The sequence below is a fragment of the Orcinus orca genome, chromosome 12 (genome assembly GCF_937001465.1).
Source record: "Orcinus orca chromosome 12, mOrcOrc1.1, whole genome shotgun sequence".
Lineage (NCBI taxonomy): Eukaryota > Metazoa > Chordata > Mammalia > Artiodactyla > Delphinidae > Orcinus > Orcinus orca.
In genome coordinates, this window is record NC_064570.1 from 50,264,850 (window position 1) to 50,284,940 (window position 20,091).

At 37.4% G+C, this 20,091-nt stretch overlaps 1 protein-coding gene across 9 annotated transcripts in view; it reads right to left on the reverse strand.

Moving 5' to 3' along the window:
• Positions 1-20,091, reverse strand: part of AFG1L (AFG1 like ATPase) — a 214,642-nt gene that overhangs the window by 125,409 nt on the left and 69,142 nt on the right. For all 9 annotated transcript variants that reach the window (XM_049695305.1, XM_033418719.2, XM_049695303.1 and 6 more), the window contains exons 3-5: positions 17,636-17,687; positions 8,958-9,059; positions 7,906-8,036 (exon numbers count right to left, since the gene is read on the reverse strand). In XM_049695305.1, coding sequence (XP_049551262.1) covers positions 7,906-8,036; positions 8,958-9,059; positions 17,636-17,687 — 285 coding nt within the window. The remainder of the gene's footprint in view (positions 1-7,905; positions 8,037-8,957; positions 9,060-17,635; positions 17,688-20,091) is intronic.

The window sequence follows — 20,091 nt, forward strand, 5'->3', positions numbered from 1 at the left end:
TATAAGGGAAGTGGGACTTAGTTGGGGGACTACTTCAACAGTAGTTGAACTACTGTTGAACTAGTAGTTGAAACTACTTTTATTCATTCATCTGTTCACTCATTATTATTGTTCATTAATTCATTCTCAAGCACTGTTCTAGACATTTCAGATATGTCAATTAGCAAAACAAAGATTCCTGCCTTCAAGTTTACATTCCTGTAGAGAAATAATGATAATAAGCAATAAACACAATAAATAAGTAAATATATGTCAGAAGGCAATATATGTTATAAAAAAAAGGAGGGTAAGGGGAATTAGAAGAGTGGGGGGTCAATGGCAAATTGCAATTTTAAACAGGGTTTAGGCCTTGTTAAGGAAGTAATTGAGCAAAGATCTGAAGAAGTAAGAGTTATCCTGATGGACGTATGGGGGAGGTTATTCCATGCAGAAACTGCAAAGGCTTGGCTTGTTTGTTCTAAATTGTACAGATGTTGGGGATCAGAGCGCTGGTACAGCAACATTCTGGGTTATCATTTTACCCTTTTGATTTTTAGAAAAGGGGGACAAGTAGAGATCTGGACTTGCAATTAATCCAGTTTTGATGTGCTAGAGGAGCTTCTCTAAGACCAGTGAAAGATAGTCCAGGATACTGAAACTAGGAAATCTAGGCTCTGCTCAGTGATCTCTCTGCCCTTAGGCGACACATTCTTGCCCTTAGATTCTCGCTTTCCCTGGCTCTTCTCCACAAGGGGTATATGCAAATATTGGTCTTTTCTTGCATGCAGTGGTAAGCTCCAAGGTTCAAGTTTCGTACTTCAGGGGAAACAAAACAGCAAGATTATTAACATTTTTCATTCTAGGACATTTAGGCCAACTTTGCTCAAGGGAAGAGGGTCAACACTAACATACTAGAACGCTACACTGAAATTTGCGAGCAAATAAAAGCAATCAATTTGTTTTTCGGTCTTGTTCTGTTGTCTCTGTGCATATTTTCTTCAGCACCCTGCTGAGAAAGAAGCATTTGGTATAACACCCACTATTAACTACAGTTCCCTAATCTATGAAGAAAATAGGATTGGAAAAAGTAGGGAGCATTGAGTGAATCTGAAAGTATAGGAGATAATGTTAGAGAGGAAGCAGGGGGGTTTGAGCAAGGGTAATGACACCATCTTATATAGCATAATATATCCCACCTTCAAGTTTAAGCCCTTTTAAGTTGGGTTTTCTGTTACCTGCAGGCAAAAGCATCCTAGTAGATACCTCATCTCTTTGCTTTTCTTGGGCTTTGGTTCATCAGGTAAACCTCCTTCCATTAGAGGTAACAGATTTTATATTAAGGAAGGTGAGATTTCCTCACAGTACTCCTATTTATTCTTTTCTAGATCATAGGGAAATCCTTCTTGACATAGAAGATAAGAGCAAAACATGAATTGAATAGTTCCTTTCTCATCAAGACTCTTTGCAAGAAACAGGCACAGGAGATTCAGCTAAACATAAGGGGTTTATACTTGAGACCTCAGGATGTAACAGCACTGAAAGCACCTCCTGGGAACAGGAACTGGAGATTGGCATGAAATTACAGGTAGCTCTGCAGCTGCCTAGGGAGCACCCTGGTATTCCTCCCCCTAATGTGATTCAGCTCCTTCCTATGTCTCTTTGTTCCTGTCTCATTACTAAGTGGGCACTTCCCTCTGCATCTTTTAGTTCAAATACATGAGAAAAAGTATATGATTGGCTCAACCCCCAGGCCACAAGTCCAAGGTTGTTGACAAGCTTGTGGACTGGCTACTCATAGATCAGATGTCCAGACATGATCCATTTGACTGTGGGACAGATAGGGTTCTGTAGTATGGAATAAGGTCTTTAAGACAACTGGGATGAATGACTAAGTGAATGAATGAATATCAAACCAACTCTGGATAAGGCAGGAGATGACAAACAGAGCCATCACATCCACTTTCTTCTCTTCGTTAGCAAGAAACATTTTATGAGCAAGGGGTCTGTCTCCCTCTTGATCTCCCTTACACATCCTTAATATATAATTTGAAAAATCCTTTTTGTTGCCTTATATTTCTTTTACAAGATTTGGTTCATCCTGATAGATAGTTGCTTTTGTTTCCTTCTTCCCAACCATGTATCAATCTTCTAAAATCTGAACTCAATGGAGAATGCCCAGAGCAACCACACAGGTTTCCGTTAGGACCTCACTATCAGGGTGGCATTATGTCTTTCATGGGCCCTTTAACCTTCAGAAGCCCCTTCCTCAATTAAAAAATAAATTTACTTAAAAATATATATATATAAATATACATATATACATAAATTATATTTTATAACTGTGTTGGTATAAGACAAATATAGTACAGATGCAGACAGATACAGGCTGGATTCATTATTGACATATTCATTTCTTCTTCAAATTTTAAAAGAATTTAAATTAAAATATTTTCATGGGCCCCTAAAACTATCATGGACCCTCAGCACCATACCTATTGTGCCTAATGAGTAATTTGGACCTGCTTGCCATAAATCTTCTCAGGATCTGCTTTGCACAACCATACTTTTATCTTTTCCTAATCTTCTTAAACAGTCTTGCCAATGGTCCTCATGTCACAGAAACATGCCAATCATTTCTCAGAATGTTTTTTTTTTTTTTTATTTGAAGTGGGCCTCTCACTGTTGTGGCCTCTCCTGTTGTGGAGCACAGGCTCCGGACGCGCAGGCTCAGCGGCCATGGCTCACGGGCCCAGCCGCTCCGCAGCATGTGGGATCTTCCCGGACCGGGGCACGAACCCGTGTCCGCTGCATCGGCAGGCAGACTTTCAACCACTGCGCCACCAGGGAAGCCCTCAGAATGTTTTAAAATTCACATTTTTTAAGTTAAGGGTAATGAGTTTTACCTGATACCTAAGAAATTCTGATGCCTTTATATTCCTCATATACATGATGGAAATAATAATAACTATTTAATAGAATTAAATGAAGTAAGGATGTAAAAACACTTTGTAAACCCTGAATTACTTTACAAAGGTTGGGTATTAATATACTTTAAAATTTTTAATTTCAATACCTTAATCAAAATTTTAACTGTGATGGATGAAGGAACAAGATAAAACCCCAGAAAAACAACTAAATAAAGTGGAGATAGGCAACCTTCCAGAAAAATGATAGTGAAGATGATCCAGGACCTTGGAAAAAGAATGGAGGCAAAGATCGAGAAGATGCAAGAAATGTTTAACAAAGACCTAGAAGAATTAAAGAACAAACACCTAGAAGAAATAAAGAACAAACAAACAGAGATGAACAATACAATAACTGAAATGAAAACTACACCAGAAGGAATCAATAGCAGAATAACTGAGGCAGAAGAACAGATAAGTGACCTGGAAGACAGAATGGTGGAATTCACTGCTGCGGAACAGAATAAAGAAAAAAGAATGAAAAGAAATGAAGACAGCCTAACAGACCTCTGGGACAACATTAAACACAACAACATTCGCATTACAGGAGTCCCAGAAGGACAAGAGAGAGAGAAAGAACCCAAGAAAATATGTGAAGAGATTATAGTCAAAAACTTCCCTAACATGGGAAAGGAAATAGCCACCCAAGTTCAGGAAGCGCAGAGAGTCTCAGCCAGGATAAACCCAAGGAGAAACACGCCGAGACATATACTAATCAAATTGGCAAAAATTAAAGGCAAGGAAAAATTATTGAAAGCAACAAGGGAAAAACGACAAATAACATACAAGGGAACTCCCATAAGGTTAACAACTGATTTCTCAGTAGAAACTCTACAAGCCAGAAGGGAGTGGCATGACATATTTAAAGTGATGAAAGGGAAGAACCTACAACCAAGATTACTCTATCCGGCAAGGATCTCATTCAGATTAGACAGAGAAATCAAAAGTTTTACAGACAAGCAAAAGCTAAGAGAATTCAGCACCATCAAACCAGCTCTACAACAAATGCTAAAGGAACATCTCTAAGTAGGAAACATAACAGAAGAAAAGGACCTACAAAAACAAACCCATAATAATTAAGAAAATGGTAATAGGAACATACATATTGATAATTACCTTAAATGTGAATGGATTAAATGCTCCAACCAAAAGACAGGCTTGCTGAATGGATACAAAAACAAGAGCCCTATATATGCTGTCTACAAGAGACCAACTTCAGACCTAGGGACACATACAGACTGAAAGTGAGGGGATAGAAAAAGATATTCCATGCAAATGGAAATCAAAAAAAAAGCTGAAGTAGCAGTACTCATATCAGATAAAATAGACTTTAAAATAAACAATGTTACAAGAGACAAGAAAGGACACTACATAATGATCAAGGGAGCAATCCAAGAAGAAGATATAACAATTACAATTATATATGTACCCAACATAGGAGCACCTCAATACATAAGGCAACTGCTAACAGCTATAAAAGAGGAAATCGACAGTAACACAATAATAGTGGGGGACTTTAACACCTCACTTACACCAATGGACAGATCATCCAAACAGAAAATTAATAAGGAAACTCAAGCTTTAAATGACACAATAGACCAGATAGATTTAATCGATATTTATAGGACATTCCATCCAAAAACAGCAGATTACACTTTCTTCTCAAGTGCGCATGGAACATTCTCCAGGATAGATCGCATCTTGGGTCACAAATCAAGCCTCAGTAAATTTAAGAAAACTGAAATCATATCAAGCATCTTTTCTGACCACAATGCTATGAGACTAGATATCAATTACAGGGGAAAAAAATGTAAAAAACACAAACACATAGAGGCTAAACAATACGTTACTAAATAACCAAGAGATCACTGAAGAAATCAAAAAATACGTAGAGACAAATGACAACAAAAACACGATGATCCAAAACCTATGGGATGCAGCAAAAGCAGTTCTGAGAGGGAAGTTTATAGCAATACAAGCCTACCTCAAGAAACAAGAAAAATCTCAAATAAACAATTTACCCTTACACCTAAAGGAACTAAAGAAAGAAGAAAAAACAAAACCCAAAGTTAGTAGAAGGAAAGAAATCATAAAGATCAGAGCAGAAATAAATGAAATAGAATCAAAGAAAACAATAGCAAAGATCAATAAAACTAAAAGCTGGTTCCTTGAGAAGATAAACAAAATTGATAAACCATTAGCCAGACTCATCAAGAAAAAGAGGGAGAGGACTCAAATCAACAAAATTAGAAATGAAAAAGGAGAAGTTACAACGGACACAACAGAAATACAAAGCATCATAAGAGACCACTACAAGCAACTCTATGCCAATAAAATGGACAACCTGGGGCTTCCCTGGTAGCACAGTGGTTGAGAGTCCGCCTGCCGATGCAGGGGACATGGGTTCGTGCCCCGGTCCAGGAAGATCCCACATGCCGCGAAGCGGCTGGGCCCGTGAGCCATGGCCACTGAGCCTGCACGTCCGGAGCCTGTGCCCCACAACAAGAGAGGCCACAACAGTGAGAGGCCCACGTATTGCAAAAAAAAAAAAAAAAAAAAAGGACAACCTGGAAGAAATGGACAAATGCTTAGAAAGGTATAACCTTCCAAGACTGAACCAGGAAGAAACAGGAAATATGAACAGACCAATCACAAGTAATGAAATTGAAACTGTGATTAAAAATCTTCCAACAAACAAAGTCCAGGACCAGATGGCTTCACAGGTGAATCCTATCAAACATTTAGAGAAGAGCTAACATCTATCCTTCTCAAATTCTTCCAAAAAACTGCAGAGGAAAGGAACACTCCCAAACTCATTCTGTGAGGTCACCATCACCCTGATACCAAAACCAGACAACGGTACTACAAAAAAAGAAAATTACAGACAATATCACTGATGAATACAGATGCAAAAATCCTCAACAAAACACTAGCAAACAGAATCCAACAACACATTAAAAGGATCATACACCATGTTCAAGTGGGATTTATCCCAGGGATGCAACGATTCTTCAATATACGCAAATCAATCAATGTGATACACCATATTAACAAATTGAAGAATAAAAACCATATGAAAAAAAATTTAACTGTAACAAATACCTGATAACTGTGGCAAAAGGAGAAGGTACTGAGTCGTGTATAAGTTTATTTTGCTTTAAAAAGTTGACACAATACAAGTAACATATAGAAATAGTGCTTTGTTCACATCACTTGTTTCCCTGTTTCAATAAAACTTCTGTTTCTAAATGGAAAAAAAAATTTACCTGTGTCGATTCAATTTTGTTTAGAGATATTTTGGTTAAAAGACTCATAATGAGAAACCAAGAGAAATGGCCTTCACTGATTCAACACTGACTTTTGTTGTTGAAGTCCACATAACTGCTAACTTGGTGCTATTTTTAGAACTAAATGAGGCCCTTCTCTTTCTGCAGTACACCAGTGTACTTAGTGTACCTTCAGAGTAGCAGAGGAACATCTCTTTTCCATAAGCCTTTCTTTTGAAGACCTTTGTAGTTCTACAATACAAAGTGTGAATGCCAGGCTGTCTGAATATGATTGAAGGGAGAAAGAAATTAAAATTCCTCCTCCCCAGATGGTTCAGTATAACACCATTCCTGGTAAAAATTCTCCTTTCTCCTCTATCATAAATCGAGACCACTGTTAGCTATGAGTATCGAGTTGCTAGAGGAGACCTACATGCCTCATTTGGGTTAAAGGCATCCTGGCCACATCATCTTCCCACTAACCCAGGTTTCTAAGCACAGAAGAACAGGAGATAACTCACTACCAATTTAAATGCATTATTTCAGAGAATCTTAAAACTGGAAGAAACTTTAAAATTCAACTAGGGCAATTTCCTCACTTCATTACAAATACACTGTGAGGCTTAGATGAGATGTATGAATCACTCAGGGCCTGCCTCAGGGTAGGCATATAACAAATGTTAGTCTGCTACTCCTGAAAGTTCTCTGGGCCTTTATTCTAGGCAATGAGACAGGAGTTTCTGCACTCAGCCCCAGAAATATTTTTTCAAAAGCTTTGGGTGTGATGCCCTGTTTTTAAGCTTATATTCAGTCCTTGTGGATTTTTCTATTTTCATTCCAATAATCAATTGCTCTTATGGTAAGCAACTTAGAAAAACCAACTATTACATTTTATAACTACTAAAAAGAGCAGTCAAATAAAGAGAAAGTAATTCTTAACCTAGAGTATCTTCTATTATTATTATTGTTACTGTTATATTATTAATTACTACTATTATAACACTGGACATGACGTAGGATACAGAATAAGCATAAGACATGGTGTTTGCTTTGATGCGTTGTTCTCATAAGAAATAAAGATCAGGAAATAATGTACTACCAATTTAAATGCACAATTTTGAATCCTAAAACTAGAACAAATTTTAAAATTTCAACTAGGGGGGAAAAAGAAATTTCAACTAGGGCAATTCTCTTCCTTCATCACAGATAAGTGGTGAAGCTTAAATGAGATGTGTGAATCACCTGTTTCTTTTTAATAACACTTTTAAAAAACAGTCAAACACCTTTAAAGACATTATTTTGTAATAATTATATTATCTCCATCGTGGTGTAGGGGAAATGTGAATCCATTGACTAGAATATAGGGGTAGGCAAACTTCCTATAAAAGGCAGAATAGTAAATATTTTAGGCTTTGCAAGCCATATACAGTGTCTGTTACATTTTCTTTTTCTTTTTTTAATGACCTTTTACAAATATAAAAATCTTCCTCTTCTCACTGGCCATACAAAAGCAGATGGGCCAGATTTGCCCTGTGCAAGCTGTGGTTTGCCGACCCCTGGACTAGATAATAAAATTAAAGTCATAAGAGATAATGTATTAAATCAATTTATAAAACTGATAAAATCAGGAACAGGATTTAAATACTCATACTTCCTTCAGTATACCATTCTACATCTATGAAACATCTCTACCTTACCTGAAATTCATCGAAACATAAAAGACTTGCTTCTTCACTGATTTCTTCAGCTATAGGAGCTATTGGATCGTATGATTTAGCCATGAATCCTGGTTTCCTTTTTGGCAAACTCTGTTTAAGGCGGTGTATTCCTTAAATGGATGAAGTTAAACACAAATCAAATATTGTATTAACAGTACATTTTAGATAACTAAAACATATTTTTAAAATCTCTAAATGAAACAGAGTGTGAACATAAAAATGAAGTTTAAATTTCACATACAAACAAATATGATTATTGAGGTTGGTTGCAGTTTCTCCACCTCAAATAAGTTGTTCACGTATTACTATATTCCCATGGTTGTAAGAACACTTTGTGGTCATTCCATCTCCACTCTTCAATCACTTCAGAGATGACAAAGTGATAGAATAGATGATCAGATTGTGACTGATGGATCAACACACAGATCTTAGCCCTGAGGATTTCAGAGATGCAGGCAAAGGAGGTGATCCTGTCCTCTATGTCTAGCATATCTAATCAGGATGTTCCCTTGTTTCCGGCCAGTCCCACTTCGTTCACTCTATGTTACTAAATGCTGAAAGTATTCTAAGAAAAGTAAAATATTCCTGCCCTGAGAAGGTTACAGTATAGCTAGTAAACAAATAATGCAAAGATGAAATAACATACACTTGACAAAGAAATAAAGCATACATACAAGAACAAACTGAATGCCTACATGCTAAGGTGACACAGAGGAAAAGGCCTAATCAAGAATAACTTTGTGAAACAGGTGAGGCTTAAAGATTTCTTATTGATCCTTAGTAGAAAGAGAAAATGCCTGACCTTCATAGAGTAACCTCTGTTCTCTGATTTGGAAGTAATGAATTTGTCTCTAGGACCAACTCTGGACACATTACTAATTGCTTCAATATAGCACAAAACAAATGAAACCAAATAAAATCTTACTTTTAGCAAAAATCTAATTTTTTAAAAGATTAAGAACTTTAAGATGAGGAAAATTATCTTGTAATGTCTGTCCATTTAAATCACTTCTTTCAGATCATTAACTTACTTTTGTGAACATCTAGCATGAAACCATGAAAATGAACCCGTTTTTTCCTCTTCATTTCCACATAAGCATAAAACATGTCCATCACCATTGTTTTCCCTGTACCTTAAAAAAAAAAAAACTATTAAACAGTATGTACTGATTGCTCTAATGATTGTTCATTAGCTTTGGGATAATGAAACCACACTCTGCTACTGGAAAGCTTAAGACTATGTTAACTTTTTTAAAAGCAGTGTTTATGTCTTATGCTAAACTACCTAAAAATAAAATGTTGATATTATTCTTTTCTGTTAAAATCCTGTTTTTAAGAAATACAACATTTAGTTAGCACTCCAGGGAGTATTTCCTCCAGAGAACTATGCTTTTAAACTGGCAAGATTTACAGATTATTCATTCTTCAGTTTCTCTTCCAAAAGGCACAGTATAAATAAAATAACTTTAATTAATTAATTATTTATTGGGCCATTACAAAGGATGAGGAACTGTCTTAGGCACTATAGGAAAATTTACCAGTGAAAAATAAGAAAATACAGATTAGCACCTAACATAAACACTGAAAATAAATAATAGATGTTAGAGCTGGAGAATTGCCAATTATAACACTTTTTTTTAAAAAAAATTTATTTATTTGTTTATTTATTTTTGGCTGCATTGGGTCTTCGTTGCTGAGCGCAGGCTTTTTCCAGTTGTGGTGAGCGAGGGCTACTCTTCCTTGCAGTGCACGGGCTTCTCATTGCGGTGGCTTCTCTTGTCGTGGAGCACGGGCTCTAGGTGTGTGGGCTTCAGTAGTTGTGGCACGCAGGCTCAGTAGTTGTGGCTCGCAGGCTCTAGAGTGCAGGCTCAGTAGTTGTGGCGCATGGGCTTAGTTGCTCCATGGCTTGTGGGATCTTCCCCCACCAGGGCTCAAACCTGTGTCACCTGCACTGGCAGGGGGATTCTTAACCACTATGCCACCAGGGAAGTCCTATAACACTTTTTTAAAAAGCTGAGAATATTGACTTTCAAAATGAGGCTTACTTGAAGAAATTCAGATACAGTTAACCCTTATAATTAAATTATCTAATTTTCAGCACTCAAACTGTTAATCACTACAATCACATTAGTAATTGAAGAGTCAACAGCCTGAGCATTTCACAAGGCATGCACAGGAAGCCTATTCCCTCACAGAAAGCCCAGAGCTTTGGGGACACTGACAGTAGTCAAGTTTGGTTCACACCCAGCATTCCCCAGCAGGCAGGCCAGGGGATGCTGGTCTTGTCTCTCATCCTCACTGCTTCCTCCACCACCACCTTACCAAAGCGTCCAGGCTCTCCTTGCAGGAGCTGCAATTATTATACTAACTTCAAAGGCAGCTCAGGAAGCAAGATTTGAGTCTTAAATCTGTTGAGCTTTCCTCCATTCCATAAGATGACTTTGGGCCATGCCATTTGAATTGTCAGAAAGTTTTTTGTATATGAAAATACAATTCACAGGACTTCCCTGGTGGCTAAGACTCTGCGCTCCCAATGCTAGGGGCCTGGGTTTGATCCCTGGTCAGGGAACTAGATCCCGCATGCAGGCTGCAATGCAGACCCAGCGAGCCAAATAAATAAATAAATAAAATTTTTTAAAAAAGAAAATACAATTCACCAGACAGATTTTTAATGAGAAGACCGCTTAGACTGAAAAGTAATTTTTTGCAAAAATATTCGGTACAAGTCTCTTGATATAGTGAGTGGCAGCAAATTTTATATCATTACATTTACACAAAGAAGTGAATTAATAAAGTTTCAAATTCTGCTGCATGAAGCATAGTATACTTATAGATCCAGAAAAGAAGTCATGAATTATCTAACAAAAAATGTGAACAATATATATTTGAACATAATCATTGTGCTCTTCTTCAAAAATGTGCTTAAAATGTAACAAAACCATCATATAAAAAGTTTCTGAAAATAAAAGCAAAAAGAAGAAATCATAAAGGAAAAAACTGATAAACTAGAATATGTAAAATTCAAACTTCTGAATATCAAAATCACCATAAATAAAATATTTTTATTTATTTAATCAACATATTTTCATTGAATGCCTACCATGTGTGAGGCCCTATTCTAGGTGCTTATTAGGAAATGGCAGTGAACAAAACTAACAAAAATCCCTATCCTCATGGAACTTGGCAGTTTAACATTATATATCTTTATATCTTTTCCTCATACACTGTTGGTGGGAATGTAAATTGGTGCAGCCGCTATTGAAAACAGTATGGCAGTTCAAAAAATTAAACACAGAATGACCATATGACCCAGCAATTCCACTCTTGGGTATATATCTGGAAACAATGAAAACACCAACTTGAAAAGATACATGCATCCCAATGTTTACAGCAGCACTATTTACAATAGCCAAGACGTGGAAGTAACCCAAGTGCCCATCAACAGACAACTGGATTAAGAAGATGAGCCCTATGTCACTCCAACTTTTAGCTTGGAGGCACCTTCCAGATTGCTGCACAGAGAAGGTGAATCCAAGTTAAACACCCAGGTCTGAGTGAGTTGAGTTAAGAGAGATCAGGATTATGGGAGTCCAAAATGCAGGTGAAATTTGCAAGGCAAAGTGCCAGAGAGGAGGAAGCTATATAATGAAAGAGCTCCAGAAACCAACAGGTGGACACTCTTGAGTCTTTGGCTGAATAATAGCTGCTCATGCGTAGGGTGATACTTCGTGATGTGAGGCAAGGGAAGCTGTGTTATGAACCCCTAGGAAACTGAGTGATAAACAATTTCCAGAGATGTTGATACATACAACAACTTGAATGACTCTCCAATGAATTACACTGAGTGGGAAAAAAAAAAGCCAATCTTAAAAAGTTACATACTTTTTCATTTATATAACATTTTTGAAATGACAGAATTTTAGAAATGGAGAACAGATTAGTGACTGCCAGGATGTAGAAATGGAGGGTGGATATGTATGGTTATAAAATTATGGGCAATACAAGGGATTCTTGTGGTGATACAGTTGTTCAGTATCTTGACTGTGGTGATGGATATATGAACCTACAGAGGTGATAAAGTGTATAGAACTAAATACACACATAAATGAGTATGGCACAGCTGATGTGAAACTCGTGGATGCAGAGTGCTGACTGTATTCCTTGTACTAGGCCATTTTATATAAGGGACCTGAATATCACCAAATTTTGATATCCTTGGGGACCCCCAGAATCAATCCCTGTGGATACCAAGGGATGACTATACAAGTAAAACTGGAGAAATCTGAACAGGATTGGTGAATTGTATCAATGTCAATACCTGGTTGTGATATTTTTACTATAGTTTTGCAAAACGTTGCCTTAGAGGGGAAATGAGTGTATACAGATCTCTCTGAATTACTTCTTATAACTGTATGTGAATCTGTAATTATCTCAATGAAATTTTCAATTAAAAAAATACTTCAAAGGAATCAAAGTGGCATGCAAGTAACTTATTTAACTCCCTGTCAAAATAAAATTCAACATATAAAAATTATACAATCTCACAACGTTTGAAAAAAATTTTGACAAAATTCAACACACATACATGATAAAAACTCTCAGCAAACTAGGAAACGAAGCAGACTTCCTCGACCTCATAAAGGACAAATACCAAAAAACCTACACTGAAAAGATGCTCAATATCACCAATTATTTGAAAAATGCAAAACAAAACTACAATGAGATACCACTTCACATCCATTAGGATAACTATTATGAAAACAACAAACAGAAAAATAATGTATTGATAAGGGTGTGGAAAGTGGGGACCCTTGTATATTAATGGTGGGAATGTAAAATTGTGCAGCCGCTATGGAAAACAGTATGGCAGTTCCTCAAAAAATTAAACACAGAATGAACATATGACCCAGCAATTCCACTTCTGGATATACACAAAAGAATTGAAAGCTGGGATTCAAACAAATATTTGTTCATCAATGTTTATGGCAGCATTATTCACGGAAGTCAGAAGATGGAAACAACCCAAACATCCATTGACAGATGAAGGGATAAACAAAATTGGTATATACAATATAATGGAATATTATTCAGCCTTAAAAAAGAATGAAAAAAAAAAAAGAAAAAAAAGAATGAAATTCTGACATAGTATCTTGAAGATACCATGCTTGGTGAAATAAGCCAGAAACAAAAGGATAAATATTATATGATCCCACTTACATGAGGTCCCTAGAGTTGTCAAATTCATAGAGACAAAAGTAGAACAGTGGTTGCCAGGGACTGGGAAGGAGGGGGTTATAGAATGGGTGTTATTGTTTAATAGGTACAGAGTTTCAGTTTGGGAAGATAAAAATGTTCTGGAGATGAATAGTGGTGACGTTTGCATAACAATATCAATGTACTTAATGCCACTGGACTGGACAGTTAAAATGATAAATTTTATATTATATATATGTTGCCACAATAAAAAAAACTAATACATTAAACACACACACACACACACAAACACACACACACACACCCTATAGTTAACATCATATTTAACTAGGGAAGACTGAACACTTCTCCCCTAAAATCTGACACAAGGCAAGGACATCCACTCTCATGACTTCTGTTCAACATTGTACTGCATCCTAGCTATGCAATGAGGCAAGAAAAAGAACTAGAAGGCATAGAAATTGTAAAGGAAAAAGTTAAATTGTCTTTATTCACAGATATGATTACGTTCACAAAAAATCCTGAAGAAGCTACCAAATAACCAGTAGTTATAAGAGTTAATAATTGAATTTAGAAAGGTCATCCAAAAAATCAATTAATTCTATACACTAGCAGTGATCAACTGGAAATTTAAATGTTAACATACAATACCATTTGCAGTAAAATACACGGGAATAAATTTATCAAAAAATATGGCAAACCTCTGCACTACAAACTACAAAACACCACTGAGAGAAATTAAAGAAGATACTTTAGGGACTTCCCTGGTGGCGCAGTGGTTAAGAATCTGTCTGCTAACGCAGGGGACACGGGTTCGAGCCCTGGTCCGGGAAGATCTCACATGCCGCAGAGCAACTAAGCCCGTGTGCCACAACTGTTGAGCCTGTGCTCTAGAGCCTGTGAGCCACAACTAATGAAGCCCACATGCCTAGAGTCCGTGCTCCGCAACAAGAGAAGCCACCGCAAGGAGAAGCCCGCGTACTGCAGCGAAGAGTTGGCCCCACTCGCCGCAACTAGAGAAAGCCCGTGTGCAGCAACGGAGACCCAACGCAGCCAAAAATAAATAAATAAATAAGATATTTTTAAATGAAGAAATATACCACGCTCATAGATTGGAATACTCAATATCTTAAGTTATCAATTCTCTGTAGACATTGCTCTATAGCTTCAACATAATCCCAATCAAAATCCCCAGATTTTTTTTAAAGAAATGAACAAGCTTATTCTAAAATGAACATGGAAATGCAAAGGCCACAGAATTGCCAAAATAATCTTGAAAAAGACAAAGTTGGAGGACTCACATCACACCACAGAGATGCATCAGCAAAATCCAAGTTGTAGGAAATCTTACAGGACAAAGATGTTTATAAGTATGTATGTATATATATGTGTGTGGTGTGCACACACCCAAGCATATACTACCTCAGGATGTAAAATATATTACTTACTGTGAGTCATGTTTAAAAATGTTTCAAAGCCATTGCCACAGTTTGTAAGCTTTGAGTGAGCAAAGGCTGTATCTGCTTTTATTCACCATTACGTTTCCAGAAACAACAGACTGCCTGGCACAAGGCAAGTGCTCAACAAGCATTTGTCAAGTGACTGGAAGAATGAGGACAGATGTTGGAAAAAAGGAGGGAAGACACCAGCACTAAATTTCACCTGCTTCATAATTTTTCTTTGGTCTCTACAGAATCCTAAATAAAACCTTGTAATTTTCTCAGGATAAGATTCTTACTAGGGGAGTCATTTATAAAACCTAAAAATCTTTTAAATTCTAACTTTTAAGCCTATAGTTGGGAAGCCAAAAAATGACTACTCGAGAGCCCCCTCTAGTGGTGCCCTTTTCACAGCTGACCTCCTGCAGAAGGAGCTGGAAGTGGTATCCTCCACCACTGCCTCCCACCCAAGAAGAATTTTGCTTTCCAACCCCTAACCTTAAGAACAGTCTAGCTTTCCACTGGTGAAATTATCAATGTGGAACAGGTAAGGTTAAACCAGGAGACAGCAAAAAAGGGACTGACAAACAAAAATGTACTTATTCTCTTCTAATGTACGGGAGAAATCACTAACCCTGCCATAACCACTCATTCTGCTAGTTTAGAGCTGAAACCTTGTTGTAAGAAAGCCAGCTGTAGGGTAAGAATGAAGCCACAAAATACTACTACTGCAGCTTTTGACTTCTGCATGAGATATGATAAGCATTTTATTAATGAAAACATTTCAAGATTGAACCATGATGATATCAATGCTCCTGGGGTTCCCGTATTGAGGGTCCATCTGAGTCAATCATCTCAACATACCTATGAAGACAGAGTAGAGTGAAGTGGGCATGACAGAGTCCAAGCCAAGGGCAGGAATAAGGAGAGGGAAAGGGATGCTATGAAACAGACATCTCTTTTCCACCAAGTCTCTTTAAAATTTAATATCTGTTTCCCAAGTCTAAAAAAGAAAAATAATAAAGAATAAGAGCTTGTAAAGGTATTACGAGGCTATTCTCCCAGCCAGCGAGCCCCCCCAAAATGAGAATTTGACCTATCTTTTATTACCTATTTTGTAAGTATTCTAAACTAAACTGAGTATGGCCACCAAAATGTTCATCTCACTTCCTATTTCAGAATTCGTTTCTCTTCCCCTCTCTACATTATGAAGATGTTCCTAGCCAAAGATTGCCACACACCCAGCCTATGTGAATATCCCATGTTACACATCTTTTCTAATCCCTTCAAACATTCAGATAAATTACATTTATTGTACCTCCTTCAATTCGTTAGAATATGGCTGTATTTTCCAAACTAAAAATCCAACAACTTTCATAGTTGTTGTTTTTATTTTTTTAAGTCCTTTTGTAGAAGTGGAAACAGTTGTGCCTTACTAACCATCTCCATTTATGGTTAAGTGGTTAAGGTAACAACAGAAACAAAGATGCAGATTTTAGCAATGACAGAACATGAAAGTGAAGGTATAGGAAGTAAACGTTCTCCAAAGAGGCAAAAAATAAGAGATGACAACAGAATGAGATCTGCTAGCAGTGCCCAAAGGTGCAGATACACAATACTGCTCAAGTACCTGGTATAAATTAGATTCTAAATAAGAAGCATACATTGGTCTCAAAAATACCAATTAGCCAATGAACTAAGAAAAAGAATAGTTTGAGCTTCTTTCACATTTTTAAAATCTGCAAGTTTGAAGAATCTCTATCATTCACTTTTTAAATACTAATTCCCTTTTTATTAGATTTGCTAAATCTATAAATGTAAAACAGGCATTTAGAGGCATTAGTAAACAAATCAGAAGAAGAGGGAGGACTCAGAAAAGAACATTTTGATCTTTAAGGCAGTATAACTACTTATTCAACTTCTATTATTTTTCTTACCCTAAAATTCTTATTAAGATAACGAACCTCTGCCACCACTTCCTCACAATGCAAATTTGTTGATCTCGTTACATTAAATGTGCATTTTGAGTATGTAAAGAACTGAAGGACAAGCCATAAGGTCACAGGAAGGAGGAGCCACCTTCATGACATCAGTGAAGGTGGGTAACCAGGGAGAGGTTTAAAACTGGAGAAAAAGATTTGATTGAAGGAAATAGAAACCAGAAACAGACAACTTCAGCAAGAATGAAGTCAGGGAAGAAGAAAGACATTAACTGATTAGGAAAATCCAGAAAGTAAGTGACAGCTCATAAGGTTTCCAAGAAAATGTGAGTCTTTGTGCCAGTGCATGACCAAGGAAATGTTACCACTCATATGTTAAGAACGTCTACTCAGGGACTTCCCTGGTGGCGCAGTGGTTAATAAACCGCCTGCCAATGCAGGGGACACGGGTTTGAGTCCTGGTCCGGGAAGATCCCACGTGCCTCGGAGCAACTAAGCCCGTGCGCCACAACTACTGGGCCTGCACTCTAGAGCCCGCGAGCCACATCTACTGAGCCCGAGCACCACAACTACTGAAGCCCATGCGCCTAGAGCCCGTGCTCCTCAACAAGAGAAGCCACCGCAATGAGAAGCCTGTGCACCGCAACGAAGAGTAGCCCCTGCTCGCCGCAACTAGAGATAGTCTGCGCACAGCAACGAAGACCCAACGCAGCCAAAATAAGTAAGTAAATAAATTTATTTTTTAAAAAAAGTAAAAACGAACAGCTTATTTTTTTTAAGTTATTAACCTGAGTCAAATAGCACTGAGCAATGAGATTCTGGTTTATCTAATAACCTATCTGGAAATGACTTCCTTCCCTGAGATCAACTGACTTTATACATTAAATAATGTTTGCACCCTAACATGCTAACTAATCCTGCCTTCAACTGCAGTCACCCTATGAGAAATAAAAGTAAAAACTAAGATAACTGCACTCCTCTCCTCTCTCCTATTTTACCTCACCTCATCCTGTTCCTGCTGGTAGTGTACTGAGGGATAGAAATGGAAGTTATCCCTGAGTGAAAGCTGGGAAACTTTTTGTTTGGACCACTTAAAACTTATTTTAACACACTTACCAACATCTCCATAAACATACAGGCCCCTTGGAGGTTTGCTCCTTGAAAAAAGCTGCAAATTAAGAACAAATTATAAATCTCCAACATGGAAATAATCGAATATCATCATATACATAGTGTTCCTAACCGTGCTATATATACAGGACTGAAATGGGCTACTGTACACAATAAGTACAAAAAACTTGATATAAAAGGCTATGAAGCCCCACTTAGGTTTTAATATAGGAGGCAAGAATCATAATAGCTCAGAGCAAGTCTCTGAAGTCACACAACTTAAGTTTACATCCACTTCACAATTTACTAACCATGTAATCTTCCCCCTCTTTCCCAAATGGGCTCCCCAAACAATGACAGCCTAGGTCATTCCCAGCAAACAAGAGATCAGAAGACTTTTTCTGAAGAAAGTGAATGGTTTCCAGAAATAAAGGCCCAAAGGCACCTAGTGTGGGTTTCTCCCAAAGAAAGAACTGGATCCCTATCAGATCACCTTACAGTAAAGCATACTAGTCAACAAACCTCTTAAGATGGAGCCTTCAATCAGTTCATTAGTATCTGAAAAGACTCTAAAATGAATTGACAGCCAAGAATCAACAGAAATTTGAAAAAAAAACAGAAAAACTCCCGTTATGAAAGTTGGAGACCACAGCAAATATACAGCGGGCAAAAAACTCCAAGGAAACAGAGACTACACAGACAGCAAAAGGAAACTTTGAAATAAAACTGTAACCAATATAATTAATATGCTGAGGAAAATAAAAGAAGTTATTAAAACTATAAAGCAGGAACAAAATGCAATTTTTAAAAGGAATATTAAGAACAAAAGAGAGTACTTTGAAATTTAACATATGGTAGCAGAAACAAAATTCCAGAAAAGGGATTAGAAGATAAGCTTGAGGAAATGTTAAAGAAATACAACAAATAAACAATGAAAGATGGAAAATATAAGAAAATTACAGGATTAATTCAGGAGGTCCAATATCTGACCAAAAGGAATTCCAGAAAGAGAAAATAGAGAAAAAAGAGAGGAAGAAATTACCTAAGATTTTCTCAGATCTGAAGGACGAAATTTCAAGATTGGGAGGACAGATTATATAAGTGTCCAACACAATGAGGGAAATAAGACCCATACCAAGTCATAATCCTGAAATTTCAGACACCAGGGATATAAAGGAAATCCTACAAACGTCCTAGGTGGCAGTGGGGTGGGCGTTCAGGGGGAAAGGTGGTGGGGAGCGGGTGGCTGGAGACAGGTCACAAACAACCGATAAAAACTTGAATGAAGTTTGAGGGGCAGTGATTTCCAATCTAATCCATCCAATCTATCCATCAAGTGTGAAAATGGGAAACTGACATTCCATACATACAGGGTCTCAAAAAACCCTCCGCAACAGAAATAGGAACACCTAGGCTCCATGAAACACAGAGGATCCTGGGGAGAATGCCCTGGTAAGATGGAGGGCTGCTCTCTAGAACCACAGTGGCACAAGCAGGACAAGAAAGCAATCAAGTCCAGACTAAAACAGGAGGATGGAGGCCTCAGAGGAAGAAACAAAATGGAACTTCTCTTTGCCTGATATTATTATCAACCCAAATTACCTTCCTGAATTTTGCTCCACTTAGAAGAGTAACCTTCAAACTGTATGACAGTTCCTAGACACCTGTGCAAAAACCAAGGTGAGCCAGAGCTGAGAGTCCAGAAAGGGCAAAGGCAGAAGGAAGCGAAGGTCATGCCCCTTAGCACCAACCAGAGCAGTCAATGTTTTGACAGAGAACGTTTTCAAAAGCTAGACTTCAGGATCCACTACCTAATGCTTTTGTTTTTTAATCTGTGGATTCACTCCAGCATGCCTCAGAAACCTCTCTCGCTTTCCTGTCCCTCAGCTTTCTCTATAAATCCAGCCTCTGACTCTAGCACGCCCCTTCCAAAAGAACCTTCACCATGGTTTAGGCAAAAGGATCTTCTTTGCTTTGATTCTGCCAGGTGGATATGCCTTCCCTGTGTTCCTCTGCACATTAACTCTCGATCTATTCTTAAATCTCAACTGAAAACAGATGCCACTCCTGCCAAAACCTCTTAATTTGTCTTGGTGTAATATCTTATGTGAACCATTCTTGTACATTGGTTATTCTATTTTCAATTTGCCAGAAAAAAAAGCATCATGCTCCTCAATAATTTTAGAACAGCTTCAAATTAGAAAACTTATATACAACCTAATAATCTCTAAGTATATTCTATGTATTAGAAATCTTTTGAAAGCAACTTTTTGCATAAGGTAACTGGAAATGTTATAGCAATTCTTCACATCACATTTTGTAGAAACAGTCCGGGATCTAGTCATGATATAATCAACATATGCTGAACCAATGAAGTTCAAGCCAAAAATTTAACAAAGGTGGGGGAAAAAGATGACATGGGAAGAGCTCAATGCTGCTAAAAAAAAAAAAAAAAAAATCAC